This window comes from Lissotriton vulgaris, chromosome 8, assembly GCF_964263255.1.
Source record: "Lissotriton vulgaris chromosome 8, aLisVul1.2, whole genome shotgun sequence".
Taxonomy (NCBI): Eukaryota; Metazoa; Chordata; class Amphibia; order Caudata; family Salamandridae; genus Lissotriton; species Lissotriton vulgaris.
In genome coordinates this window covers 421841945-421866440 of record NC_141696.1, presented here as the reverse complement: position 1 = coordinate 421866440, position 24496 = coordinate 421841945, and the positions used below count along the sequence as shown (strand labels likewise).

Below are 24496 nucleotides of genomic sequence, written 5' to 3'. Positions count from 1 at the left end.
CCTTGGCCAGCCATGTTTGAATGGGTTAAAAACCATTTAAAAATTACTGCCTGCTGCAACTGGCAGAAACTGGAGTGGAAGTGGGAGGGGTGTTTAGTGAGGCCAACCAGAACCTTAATTTTTTGTTTAATAAAGAGTGGTGTCTGGAAAGGAGAGGGGTTGCGAGATCAGAGAGGGAGAGAATGCTATTCGTCATGCACTACAAAGTCTGAGTTAGCAGTTGTAGGGTATCCCTCATCCAATCGAAATGCAAAAACACTGAATTCTCCTTGGGTCGGACAATCCCAAGAATAGAGGGGAAAGCCATTGAATTTGGAGCACAGCACTGAGATACAAGATAATCATTGAGTAATGGGCAAGGGCCAGATACAAATAACACTCGAAGCCTATATTGGATACAATAGGTTGGCTGTCAACAGTCCGCTACATTAGTCAGTAGACGACCTAAAAGCTAGAACATCCACCAATAAAGGGAATTCTGGACTGCAAATTAAATTTGGTAACCCCTTTATAGGGGTATGAGAATCCTTGTTCTTAATGTGTTTCAATATTCAACCCAGTATTCTTTTGTTATGTATGGCTCTTGTAGATTGCCACTTGTGTGAATGACTGGACTCTAATCCAATAACTCACTGCTATGATGGAGCAACTGTTGGTAACAAGAGCTGTTACCCACTGTTGTTTCTTCATAAAGGAATTCCAGGTTGCTCGGACAGGCTTCTCAGAGTTGTTTCAGGAGGCCAGATGAATTTTTTATTTTTATTTGGGACAAGGAGGAGAAGTCGTGCTATGTATGGCTCCCCCATTACTCCTCTGCCACTGCATATCAGTCAAAAGAAGGGAAAGATGATTTTTACTCCATATACAACATAACAATTATAGATGGATAAAGATTAAATTGCAGGGAGGTTTTTCGCGTCTGGATTCTGAGTGACAACGACAACTCGAACATAGCTCTGGTCTATTTGATGTCACTCAGAAAACATCACTAATTCACTGTTTGCCATGTATAATTCCATATTTTATTTATAGCTTTGGTTCATTTCTTAAATCTTTCTATATGAGGATACTTGCATTTCGTAAATTCCTTCTTGCACGTCGCAGTTTGCTCCAGGGGCACAATGCACTTTGATAAGACCGGTTTTAGATGTTTTTGTATTGTTGAAATGTGTTATTGTGACCTGCTTGCTTCTACTTTGTTAAAACCTTAAGGAGACCTTGGTTAGTCTATTACCTGTTTTTATTGCGCTCCAGCACTATGTGATGCATCTATATTGCACATAAAACGCGAAGGAGCAGCTGGCCATGCCATCCCTGTTTTTATTTGTACCTCTGAATTTTTATGCTATATTTCAGACTGTTTGATCTGACATGTTCAGGAGATGTCGTTATGCAGGATTGTTTTGTTATTGTATTTATGTACTTTTATGGCTGCATCCACAACCGAATAAAGCTCGATTTGATTTGAGCATGATTAATTGGATTCGAAGTACATTCATTCACTGCAGTGACATAGCAACAGTGGCTAAGGAAAGATGTCACCCACTGTTGCGTCACAAAAGAATGCCGGGGTTCCAGGCTGCTTTGGCAAGGCTCTCAGAGAACCGGTCAGTGCAGCGCTGGCCGAGCAGGGGACGCATCAGGAGGGCAGAGGAGGGGGGAAGGAAGACATCGAGGGTGGAGGGGAGGGGTGTATGGAGAAAGATTTCTTTTTTGTGGTAACCCAAAATTATAGGTGAGTAAACGTGAATAACGGCAATGCTTTTGTCCTCAGAGTTGTGAGGGACATCTTGGACAGCTCGAGTGAAAAATATCCGGGTCCTTCTCTGTTGCCCATCTATAATCCTATATATCATTTAGCAGTACAAACTATTTTCATTGTAGCAGCTAATTGCTATCTGAGATGAAGTTCGTACATAGTATTAACCATGTGTTATCTTTTCCTGATTTCAGAGGCCAAGTCTGGTCAAAGTAGCAGAATGGATTGATTATGAAACTCTGGCCCTTTTGTTTGGAATGGTAAGTACGACCTTGTATGGCTATGTTTAGTATCAAATCGTTTATTGGCAGCCTATAATGCAGATAACAAAAATGATGCGCCTACTTATGGCTATGTTTAAAGTAGTATTGCAATATGTCTTTGGTTTAGGGGTGTGTGTGTGTTTTTTTTTACTTGAGCGCTAACTACCAGGAGGTCAAGCTCGTACCTGCTGAATTATACAAAACAGGGTTTGACAGTTGTCAGCATCCAACTAACCCTTTCTTAGGACGGCATGTTCCAGTCACTTAACACCGTGCTAAATTTGTATATAAATAAATATAGTTTGGGGCCCAACTTTCTACTTGGGCCCCCCCCCATTGTTACCCAATAGCAAGGCTGCTGGGATTTATTTTCCCCCCTCATCTGTGCCGTAACGAAACTTGTGGGGGGCCCCCCTGCAAGATAAGTGGATGGGGCCCCTCCAGACTCAATCAGGAGGTCTCCAGCCCGGGTATTGTGCGGAAGGAGCCCTTGGAGCTTGCCCCCCACACCACAGGTGCTATGGGTGAGTATGTTATGCCACTGGCCTGGTGCTCCTGCTGCCTTCTCCTTCACGGTGGCTGCTTGGTCTCTGTTCTTGTAGCCAGACATGGCTTCATTCTAGTAGCGCCTAGTTACCTCGTCTCTTCTTGTGACACTATACTTCCTGCAGGAACCCAGGCATTTATAAATGCTTCTGCAGACACGATGCAGGCCCTTCACTGCTGTTTTCTTACACTAAGCTATGGCTGATTTGGACTGAGGCCTCTCCTGAAATGTCCTGAAGATCAAATTATTGCAAAGTCGAGCACTCATACCGGAAAGCGGAAGGGAGAGCCTTTATTTGTAATGTTGTTCTTTGCTATGGGTTTATTTCCTCACTTGAACCAAGCTCATCTGCTTTCCAATTCCTACAGCCATGACCTGTCCATGTCCTGCTCTCTGGTCCTCTCTCCTCACTTCTGATGACGCTTTGCTTTGGCACAACGTTTGGTACCACTCATCCTTCCCTTTGGGCCCATGTGTGCTCCTTTGTTCTTGAAGCAAGAAGACTTCAAGGGCTGTTTTGTGAACTTCTTTTTCCAGGGGCTTTCATCAGGGAATTGCTCCGGCTCCCTGGTACTCACTTCACAAACCAGGTCTTTGCTTTTGTGCATGTGAGAGAAGTTTGCTCTGCTGTTAATTATATTTTAGGCCCTTAATTGAGTCTTCTGAAAACCCTTTTCACTATAAAAACAAACACAACAACTGACTCATTGGTTTATTTTTCAACAGTCTGTTTTGTGTTAACTGTGTTAGCCCCAGGACTTATGATAACATGAAGGACAAAAAAAAGCAGATCCAAGATATTTAACCCTGTATAAGATGTCGAGGAAGCCGAGCTTTGGTGGGGCAAATTAAACAGCCACACAGTCATATGCCTGACATAGTCAAGCAAACTCTGCTTCTCAAAGACAGCTTTTCTACCCCTTAAGTGCAGATTTGAGTTGGAAGGCTACTTTGGAAAATGTTTGGTATGGACTAGTAGTATCAGCACAACAGAAGAATCAAGAAACCTCTCAGTAAATGATCCCAGAACTATTTAGTAACATCAGAAAGTATGTTATGATTAAAACAGAAATAAAACAACAAACATTGGATCCATCATTGCAAAGTTATAGCAGTGTAAAGTATCATTCCCATTCACATGGACAGTCCATTAATTCCGGCACAGCGCTCCCAAGTGGCCCTGGAGACTTCTTCCCACACCATTAGCACAGCATAACTCCAGGCTTCAGTCAACCTCTTGCCTTCAGGCAGGGTGGAGGGACTAGATGAGTCAGTCACCTTTTGCAGCCAGGCTCCGTTCAGGTCCCAAACTTCACAGAGTTCCTGGGACGGTGTCTCTGGCTTGACCAATGGCAAATTGGCAGAATAAGACTTGAATTCATGCTTGGCTGACAACACCTAGACAGCCAAGATTTCAGGCATGGGGTGCACCAAAGACAACATCCTTTCAGCCATACATCCTATATGGCGTAGCTTGCTGTCCACATAGGTAGGTGCTTCAGAGACATATATAGAGGTAGAAAGCACAATATAAATTGCCAAGCCCTGATCAATGATGAACAAGGCCCCCTGGTTCTTTGCCACCATAATGGGCAGGGTGCATTGTATGTTAAAGGTAGGACATACCCTTAGGTGTGTGGCATGTCCTGGTACTGAATTACAGCCAATTTTGTTTTTCACTATTGCAAGGCTACCTGTTCCCTTAGGCCAGAAGGGGCTGTTTGATTATAACATCTTATAATCCTAACTGACTCAGGGAACATGGTAGAAAAACGAATTTAGTATGGCTGATCTCAGAATGATAAAATACATCTTTTAGTGAAGTCGGTTTTAATATTCTGTGTTTAAAAATACCACTTTTAGAAAGGAGGTATTTTCTTGCCTAACCATCCAGCCTGCCTCTGCTAGGTTGTGCATTGCATGTCTGGTTTGTGAGTGACAGGGGCTTGGATGGCTTCAGGAGGCCGGGTGAGTCAGCACAGGGCTGAATAGACCCATCTGCATGTATAGTGGTGGGAGAAGTAGCACCTGGGTCTGAATAAGACTGTGCCTGCCTTCCACAATGCTGGCTCCACCTCCTGTGGTGTGTCTGAGGGTCCTGGCCCATCCTGACAAAGAAAAAGAGTCTTGTAAACAAAGTGCTCCAAGACTGACCAGAACCGGTTTGGACTAGGTACAGGACCCTCTGCCTTCAGAGGACAAAGGATTTGGTGGTATAAATATTGGGGCCCAAACCCCAGAACTTTTGAATTCTTATGGATTCAGAAGACTGCCAAGAAGAGTTGGAGAAGCTGTGAGGAGGAACTACCACTTAGCTGTGTGCTTTGCTGTGTTGTCCTGCAGTGGCTGCTTCTGTCTTGGGCAGTGAAAGGATTGGATTGAACTTTCTGCAATCTACTTTTCTGAGTTTCTACAAGGGCTTGAGGTAGAGCTTGCCCCCCTGTTCAAGACGTCTCAGGAACAGTAAAGACTTGAAGCTCTTCTGCCCTCAGCACTGAGAACTGTGTGTTTTGTGCTGCAACAGAAGCAAAGCAACTTAACGACAACACTGACTGCACCGTAGAGGGCACCGCACCGTGACCCTGGTCTCACCAACGCCTGCTGACGCTGCCACCGAGCCGCTGCTCGCACCATAACTTGTGGGCACCGCACTCCGCAGCGCCTCGCTTCACGAAGATGCCTGGGTATCTCTGACTATGCCGCTCCACGCCGGAATAGATGCCGCTGCCTGCTCCGTGGTTAAAGGGCCGGCTTGTAAAGTTACACGATGCACCGCCCTCATCCCGCACCACAGACTTTGCCGACCGACAATGGTGCCATCGACTCCAGTTCGTCCGTCGACGACAGCCCTTCAGCGACGACAACACTCCTTGCACGTGACCTGCCAGCACCATGACGAGCACCATATTCATCTCACACCGCGATCCTGGCTCACCCACGAGGCCATCTGACGCCACACCGTGACCTAAGGGCCCGCATGCCTCACTGCAGCACCCGACGCCTGCTGACGCCAGCGCTCCTGACTTTAACAAAGAGGAGTTCGATCTGCAACTTGTGTGACTTTGAGGGACCGACGACTCCTACACCGACCTCCGGAACCACCCCTGGAGATGCGGTGCTTTCAGAAGCTCAACGAGAAGTAGCCGACGCCCTGCATTTCTAAAAGGTACTGTTTGTGAGTCTTACCGACACCGTAGCTGGCCTGCGACTCCGCCGTCAGCCAGAACTGTTTGGGTTTGTTTGCTCATGACGCCATGATAGTCCCGGATGGAGCTATCGACATCAAGGAACTATTTTTCAAGGTTATTTTGATAACTGAAGATTTGAAAGTACTGTATTGTGGATTTTTATCGTTTTGGTCTTATTTCAAGTATCTAAAAATATTGGATATTTTTCTAAACTGGTGTGTCTTTTTGTAGTGCTTACACTGTATAACTGTTGGTTATGTGCAAATACTTTACACAATGCCTCTAAGATACGCCTTACTGCTCGTGCCAAGCTACCAAAGGGGTGAGCAGGGGTTATTTGAGGAGTGTAACTCCCTTATCCTGACTAGGAAGATGGGTCCTGATTTGGAGTAAGGTGCAAACCCTTGCCAACTAGAGACACCCATTTTTAACATATGGTTTGATTAGGAGAGGCAGGACCATGATTAAAGTGGCATGATATTAAAGACCTGTGCTAAATGTACCATTCGTGTGAAAGAATTGCTTAAGGATGGGACAGTTTTTCAGAGGGGAATTTTGTGACCTGAAGCTTGCTGAGGCTGTTTGTTCTTTTGTTATGCCAGAAAGGTAGTGTGTTTTAAATATAGATGAGAGTGCCTTTAGGACCAGTACACTTCTCACAGATAAAGTGGACTCCACTAATGGTGTTTCCTTCCAAAATGCCCAAAGGTAATTAGGTGCATCATTACCTGAGAAGCAAGCTGTCTCAGTTAGTAGGTTAATGATAAAGCAATTACAAAGCCGGATCTGGTGTTTAGGCAGCCAGCCTTTTAACTTTGTCAATATTGCCATGGAGCCCTCATCAGTGTAAAAAACAAACAAAGAAAACATTGGCTGAAAGCAAAAGTATGTTATTGTCTCTAAGTACTCATTGGTTTAGTAGTCCCTGGAATTTAGGGGTGCAGGTGACAAACCACCTGGGCAATCTGGCCTTGGCTGCACTTGCTGCACTTAAGGCAAGTGGGCCATGGCCCATCTATACTTACTGGCCGCTAGAAGGACCGACCCAATGGCAGTCTCTGTGGGGGAAAAACTGACCCACTCCGACTGCACCGGACCAAACTAAGATTGACCAATGTACAACACTAGCTACAGGTTATGCAGGGAGAATTTCAGATCTGGTGCGCGACAGCCAGCCTCTGCACAGTCTGATCAAGCAACCCAAAGTTTGAGGGATGCAGTAGAGACTAAAGTGGGCAAGGTGAAGGTTGATGTCTCCCTTCTGCACCAGGCTCTCAAGAATGCTGCTTATTGGGTGATGGAGGAGGAGAACCGGGTATCCTACACAGAGGATGGCATAGCCATCCTTACAAAACTGGTCTCTACACTGCTGCCAATGACAGTGGCACTTGAGGTAAAGGCAGAAGATTTTGAAAATTGATCACACAGGAACAATCTTCAGTTTGTGGGATTTCCTGAAGAAGTGGAGGATACAGGCGCAGAATCATTCCTTGAAGGTTGAATAAAGGCCTGGGTCCGTTGATAAACTGGTTCCATGGTTTGCAGTGGAGCGGGTCCATGGGTGTTCAGCTCTGCACCCTCCACTGAGGGCTCCAGTCCTCCCATTGATTTCTCGGCTATTTAATCACAGAGACAGATAAGCCCTTCTCAGAGAGGCCTAGTCACAACAGAATCTCAATCTCCCATTTCAGAACTTGCACATCATGATCTTCCCAAACTACACACAGGTGGTCCAGTAACTCAGGTGCTCCTTTGTTGGTTAAAAAGTAGCTTCACACTCTCAATTTTCAGTAAATGATCCTCTTTCCTGTGAAATTGAAGGTGATTCTTGTATTTCACAGCTCATTTTTTGGCGACACCAGAATAGACCTGAGAATGGGTGAAGGAGCAGAAGGATCTATGCCAAATGATGACCTCTGGGGAAACCAAATCCAAAACAATGAGATCCTCTATATGCTCTCATTCACTGCCAATGAGAATGAAATGGACAAGAATTCACAAAAATCGCTCGTGCCCATTGTGGCGTAGAAACGTCTCAGGTTTGGAGATAGATGGAATGGCAGTGTGTTGGGCAGTCAATGGACTGAAACACCAGAACTATTTGGGTCCAAGCCAGATGTCACTGGTGGGCCGCCCCTGTGACAGTCTGTTCCTACAATGTAGCAAAGCCTGGGTGTTCACTCACATCTACTTGGGGGGGGGGGAGGTCTACTGCACACAACAAAGGGATTTACCTGGCTGTTTGATATTCGTTCCTGCACTTGAGGTGGTCTCATTTTAGAGTTTAGGTTAGGACATTAGTTGTGGCTACTGGTATGGCAGGGTCCAAGGTGAAAGATGCTTCAGGGGTATAAGTATGGGGAGGGGGCTAATTCTGGGGGCAGGGGAGTTGTTTATTAACACCTGTAGGTATGCACCCCTTATCGCTCATTGTCACCACAAACACAGCCATGTCAGCCAATCTCTGATCCTGAAGTCCTGTACATGCCGAGTTGGGGCGACACCATTATGCCCTGTATCAAACCCACACCGCATGCACCACCCGACCCCCATGGCTGTAGTTAAAGTAATGTTCTTGATTGTGAATGGCATGTTGGACCGCATTAATCGGTCAGCTGCCCTCCACTATGCTAAACATTTCCAGTGATGGTCCTCCTCCTACAGAAACTCATCTGGGTGAACACTGCCCTTCCTTAGAATGCGTGCATAAGACAGTCTATCATTCAGGGTTCACCTAGGGATCACGTGTGGTAGCTGTTTTATGGAATATAGACTTCGCCCAGGCAGTTACCAGCGTACACATGGACCCAGTGGGCAGAAACATTGGGGCAGATGCGACCTTGGCGGGCACAAAATTCTGTCCAGTGGGATCTCTGACCTCATGCCACTATCTGCCAAACTTGCCCTCACAGCGCCTACTCTTTGGACAATCTGGCATCTCAGTGCATCATACCTACAAGATCTGGACAGCTCTGAGTATAAAGTCAGATTCCCTACTATTTGGAGATTAATAAAGATACAGTGCACTCAGCCAGCAACTTGTGCGGAGCTAGAAACCTGCACTCAGGTCTACTAAAGGGACATATCCGAGGTAGGGAGAAAAGGAAGCTGTAGCAGATTACTACTCTAAGGGCCCAAATCCTTAACCTGGAGCGACAAGACTATGGATCCATCTGCAGAGCTTGACCGGCGGCTAACATTGGAGTGGTCACAAGTGTGATAACTTTTGCTGGAAGAGGTGCACCAATGCTGGAGAGCATCAACTCAGCGGGTTCTCAAGTACTGGGCCAAATCTGGGAAGCTGCTTTATTGACTAGCCACCAGAGAGTTTGCTTCCAGGGTTGGCACCCAAATTAGGGATGCTGAGGGATCATTGTACGTGTGTAAGCCGCGGCCACCTTACAAAGCCACTGCCCCATTTTGAAGGAGATCCTGTTGCCCTCAATCCCCAAATCCCTTCCCGGGGAACTAGACCAGTCAATTACAGCCGATGACCTTGAGGAGGCATTATCCGTTATGTCCCCTGGTAAAATCACCGGGGCCCGAGGGTTTCCCTGCCAAATACTCCCAAAAATGTAATTCCCTCCTGTTACCACAACTGCAGGCTTTCTATAATGAAGCAGCTGATGTGGGAACCATTTCCCCAGAGCTAGACAGGGTCACCATTGTTATCCCTAAAACGGGTCATCCATCTAGAAAAGGTGCCTTATATGGGCTGATGTCCCTCATTAATGAGGAGATCAAAGTGTTCACCAAGGTTTTTGTCCAACTGCTTGCGACTGACCCTGCCCTATCTGATTTACCCGGATCAATGCGGCTTTATGCCACATCGGATTCCAATACTGCATCCAAAGAGTTCAGGTAGTGCTCTCTCAAGTGCATACCATTCAACACCCCGCAGTCCTGCTTCTGATTGATTTTGAGAAGGCATTTGATATGCTTTGAAAGGTCCTTTCTTGACATAGTCTTTGAGCGGGCTGGGCTAGAGACCTTTCTCTGTAGCCTTATGCAACTCCTATGTTACCATCTGTCTGCTCAAGTCCTATCAACGTTTCGTTCCTTCACTTTCCCCATCCGCAGAGGCATCGAGCAAAGTTGCCCCTTCCCCCCTTTTGTTTACACTGGCAATGGAGCCCCAGGCTAAACTCATACGATGCGCCTTGTGATTATAGGGTGGGCATGGACCCGTGGAACAGATAGCACAATACGTGGATAAGGTCCTCCCTTTCTAAGCGGACCTGCAGACTTCAGGCCTTCATTGCCTGAAACTGCTTGATATCTATGAGGCGGCCTCGGTCCTCCAAGTGAATAAAGCAAAATCCCTGCTGGTCCGGATAAGGGGGTACTGGAGCTTATGAAACTACTGGTCGGCAAACCCTGTGCATTGCCTTTCATACCAGTTTCTGGTTATCAATGGAATTAACACGGAGTCTTAACCTCACTCCTCTGGTGAGCAACATGAAGCGGGATCTGCAGAACTGGTGATAACTCCCACTGCTTGTGATGGGTGGCCGCCTTTAAAATGATGTTGCCATGCTTCCTTTGTCGTTCAAACGTTTACCATTCCAATCTCTAGTCAGTGGTTCCAGCAACTCCACTCCATGTTCTGCAAATTTTTGTGGGCAGGTGGATGCTCCCACATAGCAATAATTAACTGCCAGAAGTCCTACTATTATGGCGGATGGTGGATAGTAGACATCCAGGGTTAACATATGGCATTGCAACTGGTCATAATTAGTGACTGGTTTAACGAGGGCTGGGGGTATCTGGAGTACAGAGTGGAACTAAACCTGTTGGGCTTGGATACGATAATGGCCATTCTGTATGTGGCGCTGATCCACAAGCACTGTTGGTAATGACTCTGGCGTGATACCTCAGCTGCAATGCACCATCCGCATTATAGGCTGCGATGGTAGACTGATGGGGAGGGCCCCAGTTCTGGTGGGGGAAATGGCTGCATCACACCGCAGGATTAAAGTGGTTCTCAAAGTGGCACCAGAGATATTACACATTTCGGGTATGTATGAGCAGGTGGCCACATACACACTTACCAATAAATATAGCGGCAATGCCAACTGTTACACACTTGCAGTTGAGACACACCCTCTTGGCTAACATACCCCCAGATACCAAAATCCCAGAGTTTAGCCCCCTTGAGGCTAAACTGCTAACCAGGAAGTTCCACAGTGCGCCATATCCCAGATTTACCTCACCCTAGTTTTCAAATCACGTACCACTTTGGCAGACTGAGACAGAAGTGGGAAGCATGGGTTGGTGAGCTGGAGGACACAGTGGTGGGAGGCCAAGATGGCCCCTCCGAGAATTGGCCATGTCCACAACACTCAGATTGGTTCAGCTCAAATACTTGTATTTCACATAAATGACCCCTCAGAGGTTACACCGAGCAGGCATAATTTCCCAGGGAGCCTGCTTCTGCTTCCCATCACCAGATGCAGACTTCTTTCATGTGGCATGGTCTTGACCAGTGGTAGACCAATACTTGGGGTGGGTAGGGCCAAAACTTTCCTTCATCCTGAATCGACAAATGGAGTTCATAGCCAATGTGGCCCTGTTAGGCCCGCTGGAGAACTTGGGTGGACTGAGGGCTAAATGCCTGTTCACTGGAATTGCAACATTGGTCTCTAAGAGGGATATTGCATGGAAGTGGGAATCTGTGGGACCCCCTACAATGGTTGAATGGCGGGCAGGTGTGGACAGATGTTGACTGTTGTGCCCATCAGGAAAAAAAAATATTTATGAAGGCCGGGTATGCCCACAAAAGCATGGGAAGATATGGTTTGGGGCATGCGGAATTTATAGCTTTCAACGGATTAATACTGTTCTGAATATGACTTGTGGGGTCTGTAGGATGACTATAGGAGCAGTAATTGTGAAGGTTTGTTGGGTAACGTTACCAGTAAAAAAGAAATAAAATTAGTTTATCAAAATAAAATTGTAAGTAAAAGTATCTTCAGCGATATTGATTGAAAAGGAGGTTCAACTTGACACACAGGCGGAGTTTCTAGGCAAGTAGATGAGCATCTCTTAAAAAAACCTAAAAAAAAAACCTACTTGTCAAAATAGTTGGTGCTAGATTTGGGTTTGATTGGAGGCAGTTTTTCCAACAGGTGAAGTTAAGATTGACATAGTGGCTGGTGCGGGCTTAGCTTGGTGAAAAAGCCACTTAAACTTTTTGAAGCATTTTCAGAACTCAATTTCCCCCAACAATATTGATCTCAAAGGCTAATCTGGCCAACTCCATATGATGTCAGAGGCTGAATCTGTGAATTTTGTGAAGAACCTTGAACAGGCAGACTTTTAGAGCCAATAGTAATAATAATAATGTATTGTTCAGTTAATTAAAAGCATTACAATATCAGTAGCATTCTGCAACTAAAATCAGAAATAAAGCTGTCCGATCTTTTAGAACTGAAATTAGGTGCCTTTAGCAACCAAAGAAGGTTGTAAGGTCCTTCAGATGTGTTGAAAAATGTGGTGGTCTTTTCTCCTGTTGCTACTGAGCTTGAACGTCTCTAATCATCTTTAGTAACCAGCAAAATATGAATCGAGTTCTATTTTCTCATGGTAGGTTTTAGGGAGCTTGTGCTGACAAGGCTGGTGGAGTTTGAAGGGACTTCTTGTACTGAACAATTTCACTAGATCACTTCTTATTCAGGGCCACAGCCCCAGTTCCTAATTTCAACCAGTGGGGGCCACCTGAACTACTTTTTTGGGACCAGCACGTATTTTTTCTCATCCGACACCAACTGCGAGCAAGAGATTGAAAGCACACAAAGAGGAAAGAAGTAAGAAAGGGAGAGAGCAGGAACATGCACAAGTTAGGTAAAGCGGCAGGGAGTGTCAGATATTCGATGAAAGATCCATAAGGTAGATTTAAGACTACACAACCTTGATATGTGTGTGCTGACGTTAGACCTGGCATCCGTGGTATGATTCTCCCCTAATGTTTTGCCTTCAACTCTCCTGTTTTGCCGACTTTGTTTTTGCTGACTTTAAGACTCTGCATCTTTTACTATTGCTAACATGTGTTAAAGTGCTCGTGCTCTCTCCATAAAACATAGTAGAATGGACTTACACTCAATTAGCCTATTTGTTTACTTATAAGTCCCTAGTAAAGTTGAACGCCATTTGGCCAGATCCTGTAGATTAAATGCTACAAGTGGGCCTGCAGCACTGATTGTGCCACCCAGTTAAGTAAATATGTCTCTGGACTTTCATTACAGCCTGTGTGTGCAGTTTTAAACTGCTATTTTGACCCGATGAAATATAACCTTTGCCAGCACCAAGCCTTCCTGTTTAATGCATACGTCACCCCTCAGGTAGGCCCTGAACAACACAGATTGTGCACCTTATATCTATATTGATTCTATTATTCCACAGGAACCACTGTTTCTGACAATAACTGAACAGCACAGAGGGCAGGGTGCAGGGTATTTAAAAGGTTGGACATGGAAGTTTAACTTTTATATGAAAAAAACAAAAGGGGGAGTGAAGAGGTTTTGCTCGTAGGAGCAGTGGAGGTGTATATGTCCTCCTCAAGTCAATAGGTACTAAACAGAGATCCATCCTCAGATAGTTCTAAAGTTGTGTTTTCCCTGAAGTGTGTTTCCTACAGTGGTGGGGAAAAAACAGTTTTGTTAAAATACCCCTCACATCAAAAAGGCCCATGGTGTCAAGCTTCATCAGGGGTCTTTACGCCCTCTGCAGGGCTGTTGTGGGGCTGAGCCTTGCATTCACACAGTGTTAAGTTGACATGAGCTTATTAGAAGTTTAAACACCATTTTTCCTTTCTACTGCCTTTTGCACACAGCACACACTTTATTAATTGTTTAGAGTTTAGCAGAGTGTTTTGCTTCACACGAGAATGTTTTTCTACACTAGTAGTTTTACTTGGTAAGCTTAGTCTGAACCGTGATGCTGAGGCCTTCAAGGTTATTTCAACACTGGTTGTTGTTCGGACTGATCAGCGCACGTTCTAGGCATAACACATAATGCAATGCGTAGGCATGATCACACACACTTGGAAAACACTCGTATGCTGAGAGCTTGTGCAGAATTTGATGTGGTCCACTTCTGCTAAATACCAGAGGTATGGGGCCACCTATGTAATCCTAAAGAGACCTTCTTTAGTTACAAAATAACCTACTAGCAAGGGAGGGTGAAATATAGGTATATATTTAACCTGTTTCCATTCAGCATTATAACATGCTTTCTCCCTTTGTATTTTCTGGAATAGTAACTATGCCGACAATCTTGTTTCTAATAATATGTCTGCTTGTATTAGGTAAGGTGCTGCGCATGAGAACACAGCGTTAGAAATCAATATTTCAAACTTGCTCGTGTCTCTTTTTACTCCCTGATTTAGACCATTGGTCTGGTCTTAAACACCCTGTTGGCGACGATCGGCTATGCCGTACCTACTACTCCCAGGGCACTGCCTCACTGTGTCAAGCCATCCCGCGGCTCCATTGAACAATGGGACCTTGCGGGGTGTGCCCTTAAGTAGTAGTAAATTGGTGTACCTGCCGCCCAGTGAACGTTAATCCTGAGCACCTGTAGAGAAGGTCACGGAGGTTGTTCCAATGACATACTTCCGGTAGGCGGGATTGTCTTGGGAGGCAGGAGGCTAGAGTGCTCATCTCCTATATGCCATAACCGGATGAAATACTCTCTCACACCTTTACTTTTGACGCTCCATACTCTGAAGCAGTGCGTAAGCTCGGAGGCGTCTCCCAGAAGTAGTTCTGATGTTGTGTTGACCCCGCATGGCTATGCGGAGTCTTAAAGAGCTTGACTGCTAACCTGCTCGGTTCAATGAAACGAGTGATTGGTTTATCGAACGTCTTGATTATTTCACCGATCCTGTCTGTTGAACCTCTAATTACTTTTATTAAATGTATCAAGATAATTTTTTTTTAAATGAATGAGGGCATGTTCCATCATTTTTCATGACTTAATAATTTCCCATTTTACATTAGTAGGATTTTGCATAAACCCCTTCAATGTTTGTCTATCATGGTCTTAAATGGAACCTGTTCCTATTCCTATTACGTCAGGCGAGAAAGACAAAGGAGTCACATTGCTGTTCTGGTACCGCACACTGAGGGCAGTCTCAGGCACTTTTTCGACCCCAATAGTGAAGCACGATAATGTGCTTGTTTTAAATGGGCACTATATGTGCGATGTAATCAGATGGTATACGACATAATCGCCTTAAAGTTTTCTTTGGCCCTTTATCGGTGAATGGTAAACAGGGTGAAAAACCCCTAAGAGACAACATATGGGACAACAAGCTGAGCACCTGCCTGTTGACATGAAAATACATAGTGGGCGCTATCACTCAGATTATTCTCTTTGATGGGTGCTATCACTCTGATTATTCTTGCTAGAAATGGGATTTCTGGTTGGCTAAGGCTTGCGCCAAAGCCAGGCAGAAACCACCACTCTAGTCAAGGCAATGGAGTTACACACTGAAGATAACCCTTTGCTCACCCCCTTGGTAGCTTGGCACGAGCATTCAGGCTGATCTCAGAGGCAATGTGTAAAGCGATTGCACAACACACACGCACACAGCAGCAACAAACTAGGCACACCACAAACAAAACTCCACAGAAGGTTATGTAAGAAAATAGCCTTTGTATTGTCATAACCCATTAGAAACATAATCCCACATTTACACTGTGCCAACTGGCACGGGCAATATTCACAGGGGATTATATACAGGACCAGGCCAATCGGGCCATGGTCAGAACCATCAGATCAGGTAAGTAAATGCAAACCACAACCAGTAACTACTGGTACCATAATGACCTAAGCATTATCATATTAGCATTAGACATAAACCCACATTAGGCTCAAACCTCATCAGCATAAACACCTTACGTAAATAGGCACTCGCAAGCATAAACACCTTATGCAATAACCTCATAACAGGACACTAGGCATAAACACATTTGGCCCAACCCTCATTAGCATAAACACACTACGCATTAGGTATCACCAGCATAAACACATTAGAGTAGATACAATGGGCCTAAATCATTCTATTGGCAACACTCCTAGTAATAGCTACATTACACTCTACCAATGTCGCAAAACTGCCCCAGGCCAACTGGCCTTCTCATAGGGCCTGAAGCCCTATGTCCCAATGTCAAGGCTGGCTGCCAATGAAAGTGTGCACAGGTACTAGCCTAAACGTTGCAGCTGCCTACTAATTGCTGGGCATCTGTGGAGAACTGTAGGCAGGTGCACTCCTGTGCCCTGAGTCCTCCACTGGGACTCTAAAACTCAACTGTGCCCAAATGTTGCAGCTGCCTGCGGGTTCGCAGGGCAGCTGGGCAAACAAAAACCTCATTACTGGCACCACGTGCCTCATGAGCCCCCCTCTGGGGCTCTCCTAGACAATACATGCCCCAAAGACATGGCACTGCACCCACTGTGCAGTGGAAGCTCCACTCCGGGACTCCCAAAGCACCTTCTGCCAACGTTGCAGCTGCCCTCTGTCTAGCGGGGCAGCTGTGAGGGAAGCGAGCACCGACCATGTGCTCTGAAGCTGGCACCAACAATGTCTGTGTGAGCGCCACGGGGCTCTTTCAGCAAAACATGCCCCCTTGGAGCATCCCGCACCGGTGGGACCGCTCAGGCACCAACACTGTGCCTCACTACTCAAGCCCCACTCACCGGACTGTGGGCTGAAGTCTCCTCTGGCCTCCTCTCTCGGGACTGCAGGCAGGATTCCCCTGGTCTCCTCTCCTCCGCCTCGCATGACCTGGCACTGGATTTTCCCTCTGGTCCTGGACTTAAGCGGGGAGCCTTTCCAGGCTCCGGATGTCCCCTCGTGCTCAGCTGATGCCGCAGGGCTCTCCCTCAAGCATGGGAGCCCGACGGTCTCGCATTGCAGCTTCCGCCCCAGAGGGAGCGTAGCTCCATCCCCAGTCAGGCGGCTCTTACCTGACTTTTGGGTCGCTGCAGACAGCGTGTCGGCCCCTCTCTGAAATCTTTGCAACTCAGCACAAATGCAGGGTGGGCTGCTTTCTACTCTGCACACAGGTGGATCCCCACGCTGGGGGTCCCCTCTAAGGCCACACAGTAGCGGGATGGGCTCCTGCCAAGAGCACACGAACAGCGGGGTAGGCACCCCCCAGAGACAGATGAATGCTGGGTGGGCTCCTGCCCCAGTTACCTCCGCACCACCAAGAGGCACAAACACGCGGGGTGGGCACCTGCAAAAAGGCATAAAGCAGCGGGGTGGGCTCCCGCTGCAAAAACAAGCAGAAATGCGGGGTGGGCACCCGCTCAGCAAAACGCGGGGTGGGCACCCACTCCCCTTGGCACCACGGGGGCATCCCCACAATGGGGATTCCCTCTCAGAGGGCTGCAGCGCTGCGCAGCCCACGCTTCTTCTCCTGGGGCAATACAAACAAAGCACCTCTCTCAGCAACAAAGGGCAAAGCGTTCCTCCAGGGGCACAGCTGGGCCCAGGGAGGCCAGCACACAGGGCCCTCCAGCAGGGAGGCAAGCCCCCATGGCAGCTCTTCCTGGGCCCCAGCAGCAGCAAGCCCCACACAAATCCAGGAACGCACCACCCAACATTGGGTCACAGCCCCTATACTTATACCCAGAATTCCTTTCTCTAAAGTGCAGGGAATGAGGGAACCAGATGCAAATGGTTCAGGGGGGATTTGGAGCACTTTGTTTTTCAAGCTCCTCTTCCCCTTTGTCAGGTGGGGGCTAGGTGATCAGACAAACCACAGGGGTTGGAGCCAGCATTCATTTGGGCAAGCAACATCCTATTCAGTCAGGAGGTTACCCCTCCCACTACTCTTAGCCCAGGTGTCCCATTCAGCCTTGCGCTGACTCACCCTGCCCCTCCTGGAGCCACCCACACCTCTCAGCCACTGTCACTCACAAGCCAGACATGCAATTCACATCAGGCAGGCAGACACATAGCACACAGAAATGCCAACTTCTAAAAGTGGTATTTCTCCCCCAGTCATCATAAATCTGCGCACACCATTGCGTAGCATTTATTCTCACAAATTCATACATACTAAACTTTACCCTGCCACTCCTCTCATACCAGGAACTACCATGGATGCACTTATCCCCAATGCATTCCTATGGGAGGACAGGCCAATCTCGCCACACGTACACAGAGAGCGCACACACCAAACACTGGACCACAGTGTTAAAGTGCCCATAGGCCTAAAATCACCAACACCAGGTTACAGACCAGGCAAAATGTTCAGGGGTGAACGTACCAAAAAGGGCCAAGTCCAACAATTCTCTATGATGATGTTTTAAGAATATTTACATGGGGGTTTAGGTAAATTGACTCCAAGGTATATCATCATTGAGACCATCGATGTGTGTCCCTAAACGGAACACCCACCGCTCTTCTTTCTCAATAAGTCAATTTTCATCATTAAGTTGTTCAATGGTGGTCCATTTAAAATCATCCACGGTATCTTCAGTGGTCAGATAATGTGATGACATCTTGGTTGTATTCTTCTTGCAACGAACGTTACTCCTATGTTCCCCTATGCAAACATTGACTTGTCTTGTCGTCATGCCTATATAATCTAGGCCGCATGGGCAGGTGAACTTATGTACATTTTTACTATTGCAAATGGTGAAACATCTGTTCCCATTCCGTACTATTCTTGAATCTTGTGTGTCTACTCCTCTTGGTTTGGTGGCACGTGCTGCAGATATCACAGGGGTGGTAACCCTGTACTGGTGGGAGAAGTCGTCCCTCAGGTGTTTTTTGTGGTCCTGTTCGAAGTCTTGTGTGGACAAGCATGTCCTTCAAATTACTTCCTCTCTTATGTGCGAACATGGGCTATGGGAGTTGAGTTGACAACAATTTGAGTCTCCAATGTTTATTGACAATTTTGGATACCAGGTTCGAGTGGGTGTTGAAGGTGGTAACACAAACTGGCCTCTCCTCATGTTCATCTGGTGTCTTGTCCTTCAACAGGGTGTCCCTGTTATTATTTTGGGCTCTTCATCGCTTTGTTGATGATTCCTGTCGGGTAGTAAAGTTTCTTAAGTTAACTTTTATATGTCCTGGTAGTAAAAAAAAAAATCCTAAATTCATATTTTGCTGTAGCGAGCACTACCGCTTCTATAGGATAACATTGGGTTACCATATTACATGTGATAACTTTCAATTGCGAGCAGGTAGACAGGTCGATTTTGGTGTCTAATGGCAATTAAAAGCCCTGTTTAATGGTTGAGTCAAACCTTCAGTCACAATTCTGAAATTGCTACTTTAGAACCACAAAGGTTTCAGGGGAGGAAGAGAAAATATACAAATGACACAGTTCCAATATTAATTAGACCTTCCGAAACAAATGAAAAACAGAGTGCCCACTCAAAATTTCAAAACAGTTCAAATTATTATTAAATAAGTTTCACAAAAAATCACATAATATTTTTCATTTTTTGTGAACGTTTATTTTATTGGTTCTGTGTCAGTAGCGCTGCCCCTTTTGAGGATAGCCAACCAACTTTTACAATGCTGGCATTTTCTTTTCTTGTCCTAACCATTTGGTGCCTGCAACCTGTTCCTATGTCACATGATTAGGTGTAGTTGGCAGTTGGTCTTTGTTTATTACTCCCAGAAAGTGAGAAAGAAGTGTAGCTAGGCGTTTGCAGGATGGGCCACTCTGAATTAATGAGGGAGAGAAGCTGTCACCTACTACACTTACACATCTCAAAGGCTCTGTCTGAACACTCTAACAAAGGGTTTCACACTGGTGTTTCCTGATCTCAGACGAGCTGGAAGGAAGGGAATGCCTGACACCTCAGGGTGTGCGGAAACCTCTAGAAGCTTCGCTCTTCGTCATAGTGGGCACCAGGTATAAATATTGGACCCTTACACCCAACTCTTCAGTACACTTCTAGACCTGTGGACTCTGCCAGGAAGAAGACAACCATGAACACAGTACCTGAACTCTGCCACCAGTGTACCCTGCCCTCCCAGGTGGTGCCAATCTAGTACTTGACCGTTGGAAGAGGGCCTGAAGGTGCTCTGCCAGCCCATCTGTGAATTTAACAGAACAGACGCATCTCTGGTGCAGCACATCTCCTGCAGAACCGACACATTGCCTTTGCTAATTCATGCATGGCACTCAGAACTGATACATCGCCTCTGCTGCATGGACTCCCCCGACACAGAGACTTTGCACAGCCCATCGGAGCCTCTGCTGTGTGACCCATCTCCATGCAAGACCTACGCCTTACCCTATTCAGCCCACTGAAACCTCTGCGGAACAACACATCTCCACGCAAAGACTTCACATCACACCTCTCAGCTTCCCAGAACTGACACTGCAAATACTCATGTCCTCGCTCAGATGTCACATCACCTCTGCCGCGAGACGCATCCTCCATGCGGGGCTCTGTATCTCTTTACAACCAGGATTAAGGTACTGTTTTCAGCGGAAATAAGTGGGATCCCTGTAGCCTGCCCACGATCGATCACGGTCGACCTTAACTTGTGGCTTTGTCCTGGACTGGCGTGAGCAGATAACCACAGTTGGAATTTGAATCTTTAAAATTGCATATCTCCGATTCTATTGATTAGATTTTTGCAGACTATATTTTTAAGCATTGGTGTGGAATTTTTCTTGTGTTGTGTTTTCACTTTATTACTATTTGAAGTACTGCATACATACTTAAGCCATTGCCTCGAAGTTAAGCCTGACTGCTTGACTGCTTTGTGCCAAGCTACCAGACAGTTGAGCACAGGATAATGTGGGGTTTGCTTATGACTTTACCCAGACCAGGATCGTGGTTGCTGCTTGAGTGAGGTTTCACTTCCCTCAACCAGTAACCCAAAGTCTTACAGCGGAATTATAAAAGCACTGGATGCAAACTACTTCTGAGCAGAGCTTTGGGTGCTGACACTACTTTTATTTCTCATTCTAAACCAGTTACTCCCCCAGTTGAGGTGGTAACTGGTTTGCAAAATGGAAGCTGTCTCTATTGGACAGCTTCCCCTTTGCGAATCTTGCCAGGTGGCCTCATGTAAACATCCCTGTTTGCAAACTAATCGGAATAGACTTTGTATATACTGGTTTGTTAACACGGATTAGTGCATTGGCCTTTAGAATATTTAAATATGTGGCAGCTCAAAGTTCACATCAATGCTGAGGCCGCTTTCCTATAATTTAAGGATTAAATATATTACAAGCAGATTGCATTATTCTATTTTTGTTGTACTTGTCCTCTCCTTCGCTTTAAATTGTGCTCTTTTCTAAATTTTAATTACACTCCAGTAAAGTTTGAGCATTTGAATTCTTTCTGAGGCTTCTTATTTCAATATAGCAATAAATGCCCTCAGATGACTTATGTCTGCATAAAACCATAAATCCTTCAATGAAAAGCTAAAACCATTTATCCCTTTAAAAAACCCTCATCAGCTTGTTGTGATTGGACACAATCATCCTTTGCACCCATTTGTGACTAGATCATCTGAGCTCTCTTGCAGTATTCAATCTCCAAAGTCTTTTATAAATTTAGCCTTAAGGTTTCTCTAGCTGTGAAGCTGAAATTATAATGAATTTATTATTAATCTTTGCAGATGATCTTGGTGGCCATCTTTTCAGAAACCGGATTCTTTGATTATTGTGCTGTAAAGGTAAGTTGGTTACATCTATACAAGTGTTACTTTGGTCTCAAGAACTGTTTACATTTTAACAACTCTGTACATCTGTATCTACTGTGGGAAGTGCTTATTCACAGTCAGGTTTTTATGCTGCAGGCCTTAGAGCATTACTTTTTGATGTCTTAAGAACGGATTGTGGGCTTGATTCACATTCATGTAAATGCAGGAGTAAACTATGAGATTGTCATAACTATTAAAAATAACCTCTGAATCAGGCCTCTAAGGTGTAAAACATTAATATTCGATAAAACTTTCAATTATCGAAAAATAGGAACATTAAAAGCTTCCAAATGAAAAGTAAATGGCACATGAAACAATCAGAATACATGTAACCTAATCAGAGGGCCTTATTTTTTTAATTTAAGGTACTGCAAGATCAACCGTCCAGATATCTCTGTAGTTTTAACACCTTCATGACGATCCTAATTACCTCTGTAAACACAAATTTCTCAAACGGCTGAACTAATTTACACAAAATAACAGAAAGCATGCTTTCTGAGTAAAGTTCTAACTTTCTGCCAAATTTGGTGTAATTCCGTTGAGCTGTTTTTTTCTGCATCACTTAACAACATTTCCTATGGTAATTAATTAGGAGAATGAACTTTCGGGTCTCCTCTGTATTTGGCCTCCACTTGATAAGTAACTTTGAATCTTTTGAGGAAGGTGGTGAGGTGGCTGCACTTTTTGTGGAAAGTTTTGTGAAGATTCGTCAAACAGCGCCAAAGTTATCAGCAAAACAAAAAACGCTCTTCCTATGGAAGCTCTGACCTAACTATAACTGCACATTGGCAGTAATCACGTATGTATAATATTTCACGGATGTAGTGATAGCTCCTCTGTAGTTACGGCTAATCTGATTTTAAATTGAAAAGCAATCTTTTGTTTTCTTGATGCATTTGGTGCCTTTCAATGAATCTGCACAAAACTAAAAATAAAAATCATCCAGTTTAGGATTCACCTGGAACCACTGTGCAGTTTCGTCACTTCACTTTTGCTCTGCTCTCCCATAAAGAAAAAATGGTTGAATGGAATTATCACAAACTTGGTATGAAAGTATGAATTTACTCAAGGAAGTACAGTTGCATGGTAAATTCTAGGCTGTAGTTTTCTTGAAATTTCCATGTCAAAAATGTTTATTATAGGCCTCAAATTGAACTGAGCTGCCAGTTAACATACAGATATTGCGACAGTCCATAGAAGGCCCAAAATACCGAGTTCATGGAACATCTGTAGACTCAGAATTTAAAAACGACTGCTATCTGATTGTATAAGGGAGCTTTTTCTCTTGTGCAATTTTGAGTTCGTAAACACAAAACTCAATCTGAGCATGTGTAATACTCTGATTGGTAGCAACTAGAATAAATGATGCGCCCACCATCAGAGGATGCAGGACTCCGGCCTTGTGCCCTTAAAAGAATGTGAAGACGCCATATCTGGGCATGGTATGTTCCCAGGCCCCTTAGATCAGATAGAAAGTCCCAACTGGACCCCTTGGTTTTAAAATATATATTTTTTTAAGGTGCTTTGTTCCCCTTAGCGTTCATGTACCCAGAAGCTGGGTTCCTAGTCCCCAGTGTGGTCTCATGTGTCCGTGAACCTTCAGCAATAGGGTCTTTGCCCTATGTTGACATCCCACAGTGTTTGTGGACCTGACACTGTATTCATGAACCCAATGGGAAGTCCTACAAGTGTGCAAGAGCTTATGAGGGACAACTAATCTAAATACAGGTCCACCTACCCTTAAATTTTGTTTAAAAAAAAATATCTTGCCAAAGGGTGGGCTCTGCAGATAACCCTTAAGCCATGTGCAGTGGCATTTGCTGCTTGCTGTGGTTTGGACACAGGGGCAAGCTGAAAGCCAGGCCCAGTGGTCAACCCATACCATGCATGGCGGGGTCTGCGAGAGGCAGGGTTGTGCACAGATCCTGACTTCAGGGCCTGGGATTAACTGCAGGGCTTGGCTAAAAGACCTGTTTTTCAGACCCCACCCAGTGTGCACGGCTGAATCGCCTGAGGGGTGTTGTCGGTTGTGTGCGGGCCCTGGCAGCAGTGATTGGCTGCAGGGCCTAGCAATAGGTGTTGGCCTCCCATGGTGGTTTATGGCAGGACCTGGCTGAGGGGTTAGATGTTTGTGGTGACCATTTGACAGAGCCAATAAGCTTGACTTGTATATTGATGTGATCATCTTTTGACAAAGTCAATGGGCTTGGCTTATATAATGATATGGTCATCCTTGGACAAGGCCAATAGGGTTGTTGTATATAAGGATATTGTGACCCTCTGACTGAGCCAATTAGCCCCCTTTATATTGTGATGAATGATATCATTGTCTGACTGTGCACAGGTGAGGGGGGATTGGTATAATGCTTGTCCATCATGAGCCAGTGACTTTATAGTTGGGTATGGTAATAAGATCATCCTTTGCTAAAAAGAAAGTGACATAAAAAAAAAGGATATACTTATTAAATCTGGTAATATCATCTTTAGGTTAAAAAATAGAAACTAACTGAAAAAAGTTCAAATAATGCTCTATTTAGGTGAAAATGTCACTTAAAATTACAATTTTAAACTCCAGAAAACACCAACAAAGACCAGTTTGCTGAGCTCACTATACTTGCACCTCCACCATGCACAGCTTATGACCTCGCATATTACATCACTTAAGCTATGTTTACTGACTTTGATGACATTCCGGATGACAACATCCCCAAATTGTCTGTTGAATTTAGTCTACAATATCAACAAAAAAGATTTACTTTCTGTGCTATTGTGCTTTTAAATAGTGACCAAATGGCCTACGTATAAACCATAATTTGCTTTCACATCAAAAATATGACACAATTCATTAATGCTAAATACCACAAGTGATTTACCATTTGTTTTTCAATTTTTATTTACTTTAAAACCATTTACTTTATCAGTTAAAAACATGAGCAAGCATACAACATATATTATCACGATCACGTGCTCCGGTACATATAAAAATTTCTATCTAACAATTCCTCTTACGGTTACTATCTGAGTCACTGATCCTAGTGTTTAAAT

At 45.0% G+C, this 24496-nt stretch overlaps 1 protein-coding gene across 1 annotated transcript in view; it reads left to right on the top strand.

Annotated features, from left to right (window-relative positions):
* Positions 1 to 24496, top strand: part of OCA2 (OCA2 melanosomal transmembrane protein) — an 833084-nt gene that overhangs the window by 370661 nt on the left and 437927 nt on the right. Inside the window, exons 11-12 of the mRNA XM_086934183.1 lie at positions 1954 to 2019; positions 21368 to 21424. Of these exons, the coding sequence (XP_086790309.1) occupies positions 1954 to 2019; positions 21368 to 21424 (123 nt within the window). The remainder of the gene's footprint in view (positions 1 to 1953; positions 2020 to 21367; positions 21425 to 24496) is intronic.